We start from the raw sequence: 17,489 nt of genomic DNA on the forward strand, positions 1-17,489 counted from the left end.
CAGTGGGCAGGGCACATAGTCCGGCGGACAGATGACCGTTAGGGCAGTAAAGTCCTCGAATGGCGACGACGTACCGGAAGACGCAGTGTTGGAAGGCCCTCCGCAAGGTACGACCAAGGACTAACAATATTGTTTATCACGAACAAAACAAAATTTAAAAAGATTAAACAAATACCTATTTTTGTAGCATGCTCTTCTTGTTTAGAGTTTTTTCTCCTTTAGAGTTTTTGGCTCACATATTCCATGCATCCGACAACTTAAAGTTTATTCTTGCATTATTTTTTTCATATTGTAAGTTTTCTTGCATGTTCTGCTGTAAAGTGTCATTTCTGGTATCAGAATCAATTCTGGTAGCTTAGATTCCTTTTTTGTTAATTCTTGTGTGACATTCTAAAGTGCCTGTTATGGTCCGTTTGAAATACATATTTAAGACTTTCTTTTTTGCGAAAGAAAGATAAGAATCAAAATATAAAGAGTATATATGGTATAGACTTACCCCCTTATTCATAATGGTTAATGATTGGTGGTGGTCCGCTAACTTTAAACAGCCGCTTAGGAGTGTTTTTTCTCATTCTGACTTAGGTCAATAGAAGAAGACAGAGTGAGAATTAGCAATGCTTTAAGTTAGCAGACTATTATGAATAAGGGGGCTATAATATAAGTACTAGCGTATAGACTATTATTATATTTTGTTTGATCAATGTGTGCGTTTGTAAGTAGTTTATTATTTAAATTATTACGGAGCTAACACAAAGCATTGCTGACTGTTGACGACCTGACAATCAAAATCGGTTATAGTAACATGGGATTCGCTTACCGTTTCAATCTTGATGTGTCTCCGTTAGTTTGTCTCTCCGTTCTTCATCTTTCTCGCACGCTTTGTTTATCTATACTATAATATATTGTAAGTTAATGGTTAAATATACGACCTGTATAGCCGAGTGGTTAGCGATCCTACCTACTAAGCTAAAGGTCCCGGGTTCGAATCCCGGTAGGTGCAAGCATTTATATGATGAATATGGATGTTTGTTTCCAAGTCATGGATGTTTAAATGTATTTATGTATGTTTATATGAATTTATGTATGTTTAAGTGAGTATATTGTATTAAATATATCTTTATCTTGTAACCCATAACACAGGCTATATATGCTTAACTTGGGGCAAGATAATTTGTGTAAAATGTCTGTCAATATTATTATTATTATTATAAATGTGAATCAAGCCCGCGTATCAAAATCAAAATTTAAAACATAGTCAATGCATGTGAGGGTTTTGAAATGCGTAAATTTAATTGATACTTTAATTGTCTGTCTATGGAACGGTCGAAACAAAACTATAAGACCTTACTTAGAAGTAATAAATAATAGTTAAAAAAAACTAAAAAGCACGCTTTTAAAGATATTATTAAAATAATAATTCTTCTACACCAAACGCTTTTTTTTACAATAAAATATTTTTTTTTTAACTCTATTATCAATTTAAATTTATTTTCTATTTTGTAGTTGAATTTTATATAAAGCGTGCTTTTTAGTTTTTTTTAACTATTATTAATTTTCATTTTTTAGTTCAATTTTCTATAAAAGCGTATTTTTAAAACTATTAAGTACTTTAACATCAATTCCTGCCTTATCGACTGTAGATGAAAATTATATATATTAACAAAAATCATATTTTGCAAATTGAAAAATTGAATAATTTTATCATATTAGTGTAATGTCATCGGTCCTCGATAAATCTACAAAGTTTGAACGAAATCTAGCCGTTTAAAGTGGGTCAAAATCGCGCCTAAAGAAGTCGGTTACAAACATACAAACATACATACATTGTCGCATGGTCGCATTCATTCATTCATTTTCAATCTAAAATAATAACTCGATTCTTAGTGCATTATTATTGAATTTACAATATTTTATTTCAGGTCAGACCTGGACACCCACCAGTTCCAGCTGACGATGTACGGCCCCCACATCAGTGCGAAGGCGCGCTACCGCTCCTCAGGAGTGCTTCTGCTGGTACGAGCATCAGGCGGTGGTGATTACTGGGGAGAATACGGTAATACCTGAATTCTGAAGTGAATTACATAAACAATTTGTTATGTTTTTAAAGTGATAACCCTCACTTTTAGTGACTAATACACAAATAAAATTTGTAAACAAAATGAACGATGCGGGACTCGAACCCACGACCTCTGGCGCTCCGTGCCAGTGCTCTCCCAACTGAGCTAACCGTTCGAGTGACATATCGTCATAAAATCTTGTATACTTTGTTCAACTCTCAGGTTGTGGCTCCATCTACAGGATCTACTTTACAGTTGATAACCTGCACAACCCCAATATTTGCAAATTAGGAAATTGACTTGAGATATCGCTCTTGTAAATCTAACCAAATGTTATGTTTTTAAAGTGATAACCCTCACTTATAGGATTAATACACAAACAAATTTTGAAAACAAAATATTATGAGCGATGCGGGTCTCGAACCCATGACCTCTGGCGTTCCTTGCCAGTGCTCTCCCAACTGAGCTAACCGTTCGAGTGACGTACCATCATAAAATCTTGTATGCTTTTTGCAACTCTCAGGTTGTGGCTTCATCAACAGGATCTACTCAACAGTCGATAATGAAGCCACAACCTGAGACATGTAAACTTTACATGTAAACTTAAAGCCCAACCAAATGATTCAAATTCAAACATTATTATTAAAAATGCGATTTCAAATCTCTTATAGAACGTCAAAACTACCACCCATTCCAAAAAGTGAGCCTCAGACCTGAGAAGAACGGGGGCAAGAAACTCTGTGGGTTTTTTTTATAAAAGTAATAATAACAATGTAACATCGTACAAAAAAAAATATAAGTGAATTTCCTGAGGGTGTTCGCTCCACTCCCAGTCTGTGGTGTTAAGAAACTTATTTATGTTATAATAACCTTTTACCACACAAACGTTTTTTAACAATTCTTTTGAATTTCCTAACACATATGTTTTGTACATTTTCTGGAATCATGTTGTCAAAGCATATACATCGCCTAAAAAAGACTTACTAACTCTAAAATATATTCTAGAATAGACTAAGTTGCACAAACTTTCATAAGATCTATTTCATTCCAGATGGCGTAAAGTCTAAGATATATTTCCGGGGTGAGCCTTACACACGCGATGGAAAAACTTATCTCAAACTGAAGCAGCTTAAACTGGACTTCTCCGTGAAGAACATACAAATGGGAGTCGAGAACCTGCACAACAGCAACTCAGTACTGCGTGAGTTTTTTTTATGACAATAAGGGACGAGATGAGGACGTATATATATATATACATCCTGTGCAAAGGAGCCTCCCACTAGGAAATGTGCCCTTAGTCGCCTCTTACCTTGGGCTTGGGACTATTCCCTATTCTTTTTATGCCCCGGGGAAGCACAGGGTAAATATTGGTTATGTAGCCATTTTGATTATAATATCTAACTCATGACTGCCGAATACACTACTTCCTATAAACAACCCTAGGTTGCTTGGGCACAGGAAGGGCCTTCTCAAGACCAGGCTACTTCAGTTGTTACTGGGGCTACTGCTGCAACTACTGAACACAGCAATCGACATAAATATGTCGGTGGGTCTTACACTTTTTCGCTTGGTGTCGAGAGACTTGGCCTGTGGGTCCCAGGGTCGCGGAGAATCTACAAAGTACTATGTTCGCGCCTCAATGGGGCTACTGGAAACTCTGGCGCTGGCAGCTATTTCGGTCAACGGATCAGACTAGTTGTCCAATACGGAAATGCTGCCAGTATTTTACACGCTAAATAATTACATAAGAATATTCGTCTAAGTCAAGGATATGACACTTAAGAATGTCATTTCATTTCTTTTACCATTTACTACTACTTTGTAAAAGGATGAGCTATAATGAGAAGAAGTGGCAAACAGCTCATTGCCACTCTTTTAATTCAATATTTAAATCTTCATCGTTTTACAGATTATTTTAATAATAATGTATATATATAGAGAGTCAACAAAAATACTCAAATCAAACACTCAATGCCTTACACGAGTAAGCCAGTAAAAGTAAATGTAAATTAAAAAGTATAAACACAAAAGTTATTGAGTACAGTTGATGCATCAACTCACACACACACTACGTAAATAAATAAAGAGATTATCTTCATGGTTGCATTCTTCATTTCTAAAGGTCGTGTCCGTAATTCAATCCATTATAAATTAAATTCGGTCCTCATTCTTATTGCGGTCGTAAGTGGTAGGCCAGTGAATCTTGATCTGGTCCTGGTCCTGGTTTTGCTCTCCACCTTGCCTATCATCATCATCATCATCAGCCGGAAGACGTCCACTGCTGGACAAAGGCCTCCCCAAAGAATTCCACGACGATCGGTACTGTGTCTTCGGGTACGTGGTTGCCATTCGAGGACTTTACTGCCCCAACGGTCATCTGTTCGTCTAACTATGTGGTCTGCCCATTGCCACTTGAGTTTCGCAATTATTTGGGGTATTGTTAGTAACTATAGTTGTCCTAAGGATCTCCTCATTTCTGATTCGATCTCGCAGGGAAACTGCGAGCATAGCCCTCTCCATCCTTGCCTATCAGTTTGTCTAAATTACTTACAAGGCGTCGGGCAATGTTACCAATATGCCCCAAGATCTTTTGATAGGAGATTGTGGATAATCTAGTGCCAATAGGACATTATAAATCTATAAAATAAATATGTACTTATGCGACAGTATTATCCAACTACCGCAAGTAGCGCCCATTCACGAGCATGACCCATGAACCACCCATCGCCTCCCTCGATCATATTTTAGTGAAGGGTTCGACCCACCACACTACGCAAACACAAGCATTTAAGCGAATAACATCATGTTACACTAAGTAAATAATGTATTTAATCACATTCTAAGTTATAAATAAACGCTAAGTAAAGTTATTCCAAAATTAAAACTTTTTATCTTTATTTTACCTTTGTCACTACAGACTTACATCGAAGGTAGAAGTAATTTTAAACTTGGAGTAACTTTAGTACATTACGTTCGTAACATTTATTTTTGTGTTTCAAATTAATACCTATATATATATATATGTCTAAATGTTTCTTTTTCCTTTTTTCTTACAGAAGCTGCACTAAATCTGTTTATAAACACAAACGCACAAGAGCTACTTAAAGAGATGAAACCAGAACTAAAGCGGGACTTAGCAGAGAAGATGTCCAGGTTCCTCGACAGGATCCTCGAGAAGATTCCATACGACGACCTAATCTCCGATGACGAAGAAGAGGAGGAAGAGGAAGAATAGAACTATTATTTAGATTCAGGGCCGATTGAGATATAATAAAAATCAAAATAGAAGATTTAATCTAATAGATTTGATAGGTTCGCTATTGCACCATTATGACAATGTTGAATAGTAAATATTTTGGTATTTTCTTTGATTAAAGTGAGTGTTACACATTTAAATAAAATACTTTTCAAAGGATGAAAACCCGTGTAATTGAAACCGTACTTTTACATAAGGTTCTTGCGTAAAAGTTACATTTTTATTATTATTTTATTTAACCAGACGTTTCGTGACCCATTCACTTTATCAGGGGGACTGATAATAATAATAATAGAAATGTAACTTTTATGTAAAAAAATCTAAAGAAAAAATACAGTTTCAATTACACGCGTTATAATCCTTTGAAAAGTATTTTATTTAAAAGCATTTTTTTTTTTCACTTTTGTTATTTTGACAAAATTTTACAGGATCTTAAAAAGCAATATAATTTAATACAATGTCATAATGTAAATTAAATGTAGCATTAGTTTTATAATTACTATATTGTTAAATGGAGGATTTTAAATGAAAACTTAAGTGGTGCTGTAATTTTGAGAATTATTTAAATTCATAGATATTAATTACGATCAATCCACTGAGCCAGTTTCTAAAAAAATAATGAGAATCATTCGGGTAATGAACTTGTTCTAAATTATTTATTTATATAGGTGTAAAAAATATTTCTAGTTAAATGGATGTTTTTAAATCCAGTAATTAAACAATAAGAACAATTACTATGTTTTTTCTCTTAAAATTCTGTGAATGTCTATCAACGAATGAAATGTCAACTGCGAAAAGAATAATTGCAAATTCTTTGGAGGCTGCAAATGGCAAATCATAAATATAGTCGAGGAATAAGAAAGGTCCCAGGATTGAACCCTGCGGCACGCCCATCCACATTACAGCTCCTGATGAAAGTTTATTATAAATTACTACTTACTTGGTTTTTTTAGATAAGTACGAATAAGATCAGGTGATTTGGCACTAAAATTTATTTATATTTGACAACAATTTGCTCACAATACTTTAGGCATAATTATAACTATCTACATATTGGCGAAAATACAACATTAAATTACTTAATTAAGACACATTTTTTTTAAAACACCAATAGACTGTTTTATTCGGTATCATTACTATGATTTCAATAAACTTTATTTATCTCAAAAGGAATAACAATTTCACTTACTGAGATACCTAATACTATTTGAGTATAAATTAAAAATAAAAACAAAGAATATATATTGTGTAAGTCATTGCGATGTTGCTATAGTAAGGGTCCAATATATGTAATAATTTTACATTTTTCACTTATTAAAACATACGTAAGTATCCATACCTACTCAGTGCTAAAACTAAAGAATTTAAATCACAATACACACACATAAATAAGGACTCAATAAGGAAAGTAAATATCTATGGTTCGGGTCTTACAGCACTGGAACCCACTCTCTAATAACACCTGAAGAATCACAGCAGCATTGCGTGCGTAAGTAGTAAGGTTTTTCATAGCATTAGGAGGACCAATGAGGGTTACTTGATTTTTTATGCAATAGGTGGACAAAAAAGCGTACGGGTCACCTGGTGTTAAGTGATCACCGCCAACCACATACTCTTGCAACACCACAGGAGCGTTGCCGGCGTTTAAGGAAGGTGTACGCGCTTTTTTTGAAGGTCCCATGTGACAAGGTGAACCCATGTCGTGTCTTCCCGGAAAAACCGCACAAGGAAGCTAATTCCACAGCTTTGTAGTACGTGGAAGAAAGCTTCTTGAAAACCGCACTGTGGAGGACCGCCACACATCTAGATGGTGGGGATGATATCCTAACTTGTGGCGTGTCATGTGAAGGTGGAATTCGGCGGCAGTAATCAGGTTAAACAACTCTTCGGGACAGTACCCGTGATAAATGCGGTAGAAGACACACAATGCAGCGACGTTGAATGTTGCGTAGAGAACGCAACAACAGACAGTCTCTCAAAGAAAAATTTAAAGAAATAAATATTATGACTCTTACTTGTCAGTACATTTATGAAAATTTAATATACGTTCACAAAAATCGTCACCTTTTTGCCCTTAATAGTGATTTTCATTATGAAGCTGTGGAATGAGCTTCCTTGTGCGGTGTTTCCGAGACGATACGACATGGGTACCTTCAAGAAAAGCACGTACACCTTCCTTAAAGGCCGACAACGCTCTTGTGATTCCTCTGGTGTTGCAGGAGAGTGTGGGCGGCGGTGATCACTTAACACAAGGTGACCCGTACGCTCGTTTGTCCTCCTATTCCATACAAAAAAAATCATTATTATAACACTAGAAATAAGGGATTGCTTGTAACTAATTGAAATAGGCTTCATAAGATACATAACAGCTTAAAGGCTAAATATACACTTTTATAATAAAATCCCAGCCACTGTGCAGACATTATCTATAAATATATTTAAATGTTTTATTAAAAAAATGGATCTGTCGTAAATCCTATTACTCCACAGTTGAATATCTAAGTGATCTGACAGCCTGGGACTAGATTATGATTATTTTATAGCAATAGCAATAACAGTACAATATTGTATATTTTATTAACAAGAGCTCAAAAAAAGAATGCTGGGAGAGTTCTTGCACCGCTTCTTCTCTCTCAGAGTGCCATTTGTTTCCGAAGCGGTAGTTGTATCTAGTATATTAGAAATGACATCAAAAATAATTCTAAAGGAATAAATTTTGAGAAAATAATTGCCTTTTATGCCTTTTGAGAGCGGGAAATATTTGATTTGAAATTTTGATATTTTATGTCGTAAAAACGATTATCCGTTACTTCTTCACACAAAATTGACGAAATGGGGCTTCATTCAGGATCAGTTTTCTGCTACTACTTACAAATTTTGTCTCTTAAATATTACGTAAGAAAAGCAGATATAATATTTTCAAAAACACGGGAAATAAATTAATGAATATGTTCTATATAATCTGAGAAAAAAATAAGAATGAATCGTATAAAATTCATATATTTTTCTGATAAACATGAGCTTTAAAGTGTGGTATAAGGGTTATTTTATTTTGTCACTCCGTACGCATTGCACAGAGAGGTCTATCGAAACAACGCCAGTCCGCGCTAGGCCGCCGTCCGCGTCGTGGGTAGACACTGTGTCGGTTGTAAGCAGCAATACGTGCTCGGAAAGATCGCTATACGAACATGAATATTTTTTATAAGCTCTACAATACTGTCTGTGATACTTTACATATTTTGTACGCAGTCAGATTTTCGAAAAATTATGTTCCTGTATTTTTTTGAAGAATTAGTGATTTATAAGTTCATCTCTAAATGCAAGGTCTATATTAAATCGAAATCCAAGATGGCGCCTATGAAATTTACCAACTTCTCTTCATGGGGGTCATTTTCATGGTTTTCGGGGTCAACAATAACGAATATCGGGTCAAAATCGAAATCCATGATGGCGCCTATGAAATCTACAATATTTACTAAACACATTCCGTTACCAATCTAATAAAAAAATATCAAAATTTGATTTTGAAAGACCTATCTAATGATACCCTACATGCAAAAAAAATTTCATCCCCTTTTTAACCACAAGAAGCTCTACCCTTCTTATCAATTATTACCACCATATTATGTCAAGAAGAGTTATTTCAAAAGATATTGTAATAATAAGGTATAAGCTATTACATAAATGTAACTCAAAAGACCAAAGGAAATGTCATGCATCAAACCTGAATCTAACTTTCGAAGTCCTATCCAACGATACCCCACAAGTCTCCAGTATTTTTTACAATTCCACTTTTAGGGGAGGTGTCCTTTGGGGGGAAGCTACGTCCAAAGCACCATACAACACCAAAAATGGCGTGCGTACAAAGTACACATATCAGAAGTGAAACTTATTTGTGAAAACCAATTTTTAATTCTCGTTTATATTAATAATTATCCTAATCTGTTCTCTAAACCAATTGATTTTTGTCAATATTAGAAATTATTCGATGTTTTACTAATAATTATTATTTTTCATTAAACCTGCACGATACAAAGCTAGTAGGGAAGATGTTCTACATACTCGCGGCTGCGCGCTAAACCTGCATGATACAACGCTAGTAGTGAAGTTGTTTTACTTCATAGCGATACCGTCTGCTTCATGCTACATTCGAATTATCTCACTCTATCTTAATCAGAATCTTACTCCCCTCTTCTTGGAGAAAGACGTCCTTCATTTTCGTGACACTTTATTCCGTTTCATCCGTAAAAATTTTACCCTCATGCGGGCAAAGAAGTTTCACTTCAAAAATGATCCCAAATTCGTTCTCTGCACCCTCGAGAACCTCGAATACGATATCCATATTGTTGAAATCATAATTTTGCACGGCAGCCAATTTGCATTTAAAAATGATCCCAAATTCGTTCTCTGCACTCTCGAGAACTTTGGATACGATATCCATATTGTTGAAAATATTAATTGCGCGGCGGCCAACTTGTATTTCAAAAGTGATCCCAAATTCGTTCTCTGTGCCCTCGAGAACCTCGGATTCGATATCCATAATTTTGAAATCATATTTTTGCGCGGCGGCCATCTTGGATTTCAAAAATGATTCCAAAATCATTCTCTGCACCCTCGAGAACCTCGGATACGATACCCATATTGCTGAAAACATAAATTGTCGAGGCGGCCATCTGGGATTTAAAAAAAAAACTGCGTTTACTGCACACGACGTTATGCGACAGATTGTCATCTAAAGTTCTAATATTTAACTACTTAACGAATACATCAACCAATTATCAAAAATACATAGGTATTAAAAAAACAAAATTCAAACTTGCTAAAGTATCAAATTCATTTGATTCTCGCAATTAACTTTAAGAACGTGCATGTGTTTCAGCGGTGTCAGTGTAGTGGTGCGATTCGATACCTCTCTGTTTTGTGAACGCGTCCTTAATGATATTTAACTAAATTATGCGGTATTTTTATGTTTCATACCTTCTTTATTACAATATTGTTCTTTCTACACACATAAAATATCATGACGAATTTTTTTTCTTTGTTACGCCGAAAAAGTACAGCTTCTTGCATCCATTCATAATTACCACACATACATTTGTTGCATAGCTAGTAAATCATAACTAAGGGACAATATGTGTACGTTACGCAAAGATACGCGAATACTCGTACAAGACAAGCAATAAGGAAGTGTGTACGGTTACATTTCATGTTTCATCTCATACATTCATACATTACACAATATTGTGATTGAATAACATATCAACGAAGTGTTTACCTTTACAACGCTAGCAAATGACAGATGTGGTTATGTTATGGCAACTGTTACTAAACAACGGCTACCATAGCAATGGTTGCTTAGTAAGGACGGTTAAAGTTATAATAAGTTTTTTTATTTTATAATTATTTCAGCTTTTCTGTACTATATATTATCTCCTTCCAAGATTGTCTAATTCCCTCAAATATGTGCGAAGGGAACGATGGCTGGTCCTGGTGCGTCAACTCGTGAACGAGTGTTGCTTGTGGTGCCAGGTCGACCGGTGTTATTGTTAATAAATCATTGTATTTGTTGGATTATTATGACAGTAATAATCCAACAAATACATTGATTTATAAAAGCGAAGTGAGTTAGCTTGGTCTAAAGATGTCAACAATCCGCTCGGAGTTCGACGGTCTCATATTGACGGTGGGCGTACTCCAAGCCGACACTCAAAGAAACGAGACTACCTTGGTCAAACATAACGCGAAAATCGCTGCATTTGAGTCATCACTTGATGAATTAAAATCATCACAAAACTTTATTTCCGCTCAATATGAGGATATGACTAGAGATTTTAAAAAGTACATGAATAAAATGACTGAAATGCGCAGTACATGTGACGACAAGCTGCTGACTCATTTGCAGTCTAAAGTTAACATGCTATAAAGCATCTCTAGGAGTTGCAACAAGCGGTTCCGGAGCGTAAAAACGAGAATATTCTAAGTATAGTGAAAAATCTATTTAAAAAACTTTCATTGCAATTTTCAGAGGATTCAATTTCATTTTGCAGTCGCGTGCCAAAAATGAATACTAACTCAAAACCGTCCCCGAAACATAATTGTCACTTTACAGTCACCTAGACTTCGAGATAATGTCATATCCGAAACACATAGATACAATAAATTGCAATCAGAAGATATGCTGAACTCTCTGGACCTAGGAGTTAATGGTGAAAAATGCTTTGTATATGTAACGAAGCATCTCACCCCAGAATGCATAACTATCTATGCTGCGGCGCGAAAATTTAAAAGAGAGCAAAAATACAAATATGTATGGGTAAGAAATGGGAAGATATTCATTCGTAAAATGATACTAGTCCTGCTATATATATAAAAAATTTTGATTACTTAAATAAATTGTAGATTTGTTGTTAGTAAAATTATTGTATATTATACATATATGTATATATATCTCATATTTGTAAATAATTTTAGTGAATTTTAAATGTTGCTTTTTTATCAAAATGTTAATAGATTTCGTACCAAATTAAGTGAATTTTACCTTAATGTATTGAACAGTGATTATGATATTATTTGTCGAACTGAAACTAACATAGATAGCTCAGTTAGCGATACTGAAATCTTAGATAGTCGCTTTACCATTTTGAGACGTGATAGGGATTCTGTAAATAGTCATAAACAATATGGGGGTGGCATCCTAGTGACTGGAAAAATATTTTGGCACTTAGACTTTTTCATTTGGAAAGCGACTCCGAATGTATACCTTTCTTTCTTTGAACCCAGGAAAACGCATAACCCTGTGCTTAGTATACTTACCTCCAGACATTTGCTTTTGATCGGCTACATTTTTTTTATATATTTATTAATAAAAAAGCAAATTTTACATTGCGGTTTCAAAGCAATAAAAACCACTGCGGTTTGTACAATTGCTAAATTAAGTCTACACCAACAGAGTTAAATTAATAAAAGAAAAAATAGTTCACAATCGTTTGAAACTTAGCTATACATTATAATTATACAAATAAAAGTAAAAGTACTTGATACAATTAATAGTTAAGCACGATAAGTTGATCGGTGGTCAGTCGAGTCTTAAAAAGTATTTTTTTAAAATGCTGTTTTAAATTAGTCTCAGTCAACGAGTCGGTCAAGTCACGTGGCAGTTTATTAATCAGTCTAGGTAATATTATGTATGCTGTTATTCTTTCACTGAACGCATTGGATGCCCGAGGCATGTGCAGCCAGTTTAGACTAACAGCGCGCGTACACACGGGGTGATCTATGGCTGTTTTTAATTTATTATTAAAATAATTTTCTTTTAGTATTGAATATTCAATTTGCTTAAATATTGGCAACACTTGACAATGTTTAAATAGCCCGCTTTCGTTACCCTGAAATTTACGTTTAATTTGATTTGATACTATTTTTTTAAGAATTTGAATTTGAATTTTATTAATTTTGTCAAGGTACGAATTGTAAGTACGACCGTAACTGCTCAGTCCATACTGAACGTACGATTCGGCTAAGGCGTTATAGAGCATTATTTTGACTTTATAGGGTATTCGATTTTTAAGAATTGAGATACTTGCAAGGAATTGTCTAAGATTGTTGCATACATAGTCCACATGATTACTCCATTTAAATATATCATCTATTATTAACCCTTGGGTTATATCTTGATATGTGTGAGATCTAACTATTTCCAAGGGTGTGCATTTACATGAGTGATAGTTTTTATGTAAGCAGACATGTTCGTGACAGCTATTATGTTTTTGATTGGTAATTTTTTAATAAACGGTGATTTTATCAATAAGAGCTTAGTTTTATTTGGATTAAGAACAAGGCCTACATCATGACACCACTGGGTAAGGTTATTGAGGTCCTGTTGTATAAAATCACAAGCCTTTATTGGATCTTTGTCCGCGATTACGAGACAAGTGTCGTCCGCAAACTGGAAACAAGTGCAGTATTTTATACAATCTTTGATGTTTAAACATAGATTCTATTATTTATTTATTTCTGAACATGATGGATCTGTTATTATACTTGGTGATTTTAATACACCCTCAATTAACTGGAATGGTGAAATGACGAAAGCAGTGACTCCTAATTGTGTTTCTTATGATCTGAAATCACGGTTATTGCTGCAGCTCATAAATCTAGGTGGAGTGAGTCAGTACAATTATTTAAAAAATAATAACAAAAGAACTCTTGATATTTTCCATACTAACATCTCGGATGTGAAACTTGTACCAGCCCTAGCATTATGTAAGGAGGATAAACATCACCCCTCTTTCGAAGTGGATATTAAACTTAGCGTCACTAATTACTTGAACAAAAACAATTCTAATCCAGTTTTTAATTTAAAAAAATGCGATTTTACATCAACCCAGAGAGAATTAAAGAATATTAATTGGTATACTTTACTTTCATCAGTTAATATAAATTAAATTCTTAATATCTTCTATGATAAACTCTTTTTAATTATAAAAACAATACACCATACAAAAAAATTAATAACGAAAAACAACCTGCTTGGTTCAGTCAGTCATTAGTTAAATGTTTAAAAGAAAAGCAGAAAATGCACACTAAATATAAAATGTATCATAATCCTAGAGATTACGACACTTTTTCTCTCCTTAGATCTAGAGCCAGGAGATTGATGGATGAATGTTACAATGGTTACACAAACAATGTCGAAATGTCTCTCATGGCTTGTAGCAATAAATTGTTTTGGAATTTCACTAAATCAAAACGAAAATGTAATGAACTGCCACTGACCTTAAGTTATAATAATCGAGTTGCACCATCTGGGTTTGAAATTTGCTAGCTATTTTCTAATTTTTTATTATATTATTTTAGTCTGAAAACGACATTTTGAAAAAGATCAAGAATCTAGATTCGAACAAAGGCCCTGGACCAGATGGGATACCCTCATTTTTTATTAAATTTTGTGGTAAAGAACTTACACTGCCTTTGGTGTTAATATTCAATAAATCTCTAGTCACTGGGTGCTTCCCGGAGTTGTGGAAAATAGCTAATGTAATTCCCATATTCAAAGCAGGTACAAAAACTGAATGTAGTAATTATCGCCCATTACATGTATACTGAATTGTTTTCCTAAGATATTTGAGAGTAGTGTTTATGATCATATTTATTCTTATTTAAACCATTAATCTCTTCACAACAACATGGTTTTGTTAAGAACAAATCAACTGTTACAAATTTAGTAGAATATTCAGATTTTATAGTGACCTGTCTTGACTTGAAGAAGCAAGTTGATGCGGTTTATACCGATTTCCAGAAGGCGTTCGATAAAGTGAATCATCGATTACTTATATATACGATTACTAGTGAAGTATGGAGTTCATGGGGATTTATTAAGATGGGTCATATCATATGTTACCAATAGATCTCAAATAGTTGCTGTTAATGGTTTTTATTCCAAGCCTATAACTGTCCCATCGGGAGTACCTCAGGGATCACACCTTGGTCCATTGCTCTTTGTCATTTTTATTAATGACATCATATCAGTCATAAAAAATAAGTGCCTCCTTTATGCAGACGATTTAAAAATCTTTTGCGAAGTGAATAGTGTTGAAGATTGCGTGTCTCTTCAGACAGATTTAAACTCAGTTCAACTGTAGTGTGAAGAACATGCAATGTTTTTTAATGTGAGTTTAGTTTATGCTTACTTTTACTAAAAAGCGCAATCAAGTTAAATTTGATTTCACAATCAATAATTACAAACTTTCAACTAAAACTAATTCTAAAGACCTTGGAATAACTTTTGATACATCCTTGTCATTTAATTTACACATAAATAACATTATTGCGAAAGCTAATCAAATGGTGGGTTTTATTTTCAGAATTACAAAAGGGTTCAAGAATCCTTTAAGCATTATGCATCTTTACACATGTCTTATTCGCAGTGTCTTAAAATATGGTTCTCCTGTTTGGTCCCCTTACAAAAAAACTTACGCTGACACCATCGATTATGTCCAAAGACGATTCCTGCGAAGACTTTTATTTAAATTTAACAGAAAACTTGTCAATTTCTCTTATGAAGATAAACTTAAATATTTTAAACTTGATCCTCTATGCTTGCGTCGTGTGCTGCTTGACACGATGCTACTTCATAAAATAGTTAATAATCAAACGGATACTTCATTATTACCTAAAATAAATTTTAATTGTAAAATCCCTAAACTTACAGTTTGTACCAACAACATATTTAAAGATAATCGTAGCCGTACTAACCTAGCATATCACTCCTGCATCAATCGTATTTGTCGCCAATTTAATACAGTTTCTCAAAATAATCAGCAACTCAATTTATTTAATTCCACATCAACCTGCTTTCGTCATAATGTCATTGACTTCCTGCGTAAGGAAGCTAATTTGTAGAAATTACTATTATTTTTGTTACTTTACTACTTTACATTACTACTTTAAATAATCTGTATGTCTCTAAATCTTTTGTACACGCCAGTTATTGATATTTTTGCTATGTATCTTTTCGTTTTAAGTCTCCTTGTTGATATTTTTACATATTTTGTGCATAAATATTGTTGGTTTATCGAATAAAGTAAGAAAAAAGTAATCACGAAGCATCTTTACACCAATCTTTACACAAACAATAAATTCCAGCTCTAAAGTTTGATGCATCCAATATACGATAATTTATGTTTCTACAGGCTATTCTTTATTACTTTTTATGAAATAATTTATATTATTAAAACAGCCCCTCACAAACTAATTTGTTTTGTGTAATTATCTATTTGATTGAAAAGAGTGGCCGTTGAGTTTGACTATAATATATGCCTATGTATTATACATAGGTACTTACCTCTTGAATCACTCTATCTATTGCTGAAACCTGCATTAAAATCCGTTGAATAGTTTCAAAGATCTAAGCGGAAACGAGTTAATTTATACTATTAAAAGATTATTTCGTATTTATGTACCTAAACACTACGCATAGACCAGGGTCGATAATTTTTAAGGAGTGGGGGGATTAGGGGAGAAAACAGTTTATCTCGATTTCCGGCAAAACTACTAGTCCTATGGAAAAAAGTAAAATTGCAAAGTTGTTGTTTTACACATTGCCTCAAAATATATATGAAAAATATTCAAATAACCAATTTTTTGGGTTTTTTATTTGTATTTTTAGAAAAAAACTTTCACTAAATTTGGTGAAAAGTTACCTATTTATATCCCAAATAAACTGTATTTTTTACTATTATACTTATTTTTTCACATTATTTTTACTCAAATATCAAAAAAGAATCCTAATTTTCAAATCAAAAATCTCACGGCAAAATATCAGCATTTTCAAAAAACTCGTTCAAATCTCAACTTTTAAATGGTGTGATTATACATTACTATTACATTATTCTAAGTATGTGATATTTTGTCTCTTTTATGTATTTGTTGGATGCTATTAGTAATTATGACAGTAATCACGACCATAATGTTCACGAAGCATCCTTTCACAAACAATGATTTCCAGCTCTAAAGTTTGACGCAACCAATATAAGATAATTTATATTTATACAGTTTATTCTTTATTACTTTTTATGAAATATTTGGTATTTAAAACGCTTTTATTTTAAACACGATTCATATATTGCATGCAGCACCTCAACACTACTGCTACACCAAGCTAATTAGTTTTCTATATTGTAAAATCCTCTATTGATTGAATAGTTTCTTGTATGTTCTTCTCACGAGCTCTACTTTCTCCGAACAAATTGAAGATTCAGTAATTTAAAAGAAATATTTACAGTCATGATTCAAAAACGTTAATTTAAGCCTCATTGAATTTTTTTCCCACACGACTTTTGTCCCTCGTACCAGTGACTAAAAGCGAGCTAAAAAATCGTATACGCACCACGTGAGATAAGTAGGATATTTCCACCCGCGATTGTCAAAATTCCGCGGGTGGGAATGACGTACTTTTCTCCCTAGGTGCGTAATACACTAATATGTTTGACTTTGACCTTTATTGTTTAGGACTGTGACAAAATACTCTTGAACATGAAATACGTATTGGGACACCATCTGGAATACGGACCATTCAAAACCTTGGTCTTTATATGTCTTCACACTTATATCGTACAACCTTAAGGCATCGTGTCATTACTGCGCTGTGATGCAATGCTACGGTTGGGGGCACTTTC

The 17,489-nt window shown here is 33.8% G+C and overlaps 1 protein-coding gene across 1 annotated transcript in view; it reads left to right on the forward strand.

Moving 5' to 3' along the window:
- Positions 1–6,047, forward strand: part of LOC126965870 (protein takeout) — a 33,444-nt gene extending 27,397 nt beyond the window's left edge. Inside the window, exons 4-6 of the mRNA XM_050809640.1 lie at positions 1,920–2,053; positions 3,109–3,258; positions 5,114–6,047. Coding sequence (XP_050665597.1) covers positions 1,920–2,053; positions 3,109–3,258; positions 5,114–5,292 — 463 coding nt within the window. The 3' untranslated portion in view covers positions 5,293–6,047. The remainder of the gene's footprint in view (positions 1–1,919; positions 2,054–3,108; positions 3,259–5,113) is intronic.
- Positions 6,048–17,489: the final 11,442 nt, after the last annotated feature.

This window comes from Leptidea sinapis, chromosome 9 (assembly GCF_905404315.1).
Source record: "Leptidea sinapis chromosome 9, ilLepSina1.1, whole genome shotgun sequence".
NCBI lineage: Eukaryota > Metazoa > Arthropoda > Insecta > Lepidoptera > Pieridae > Leptidea > Leptidea sinapis.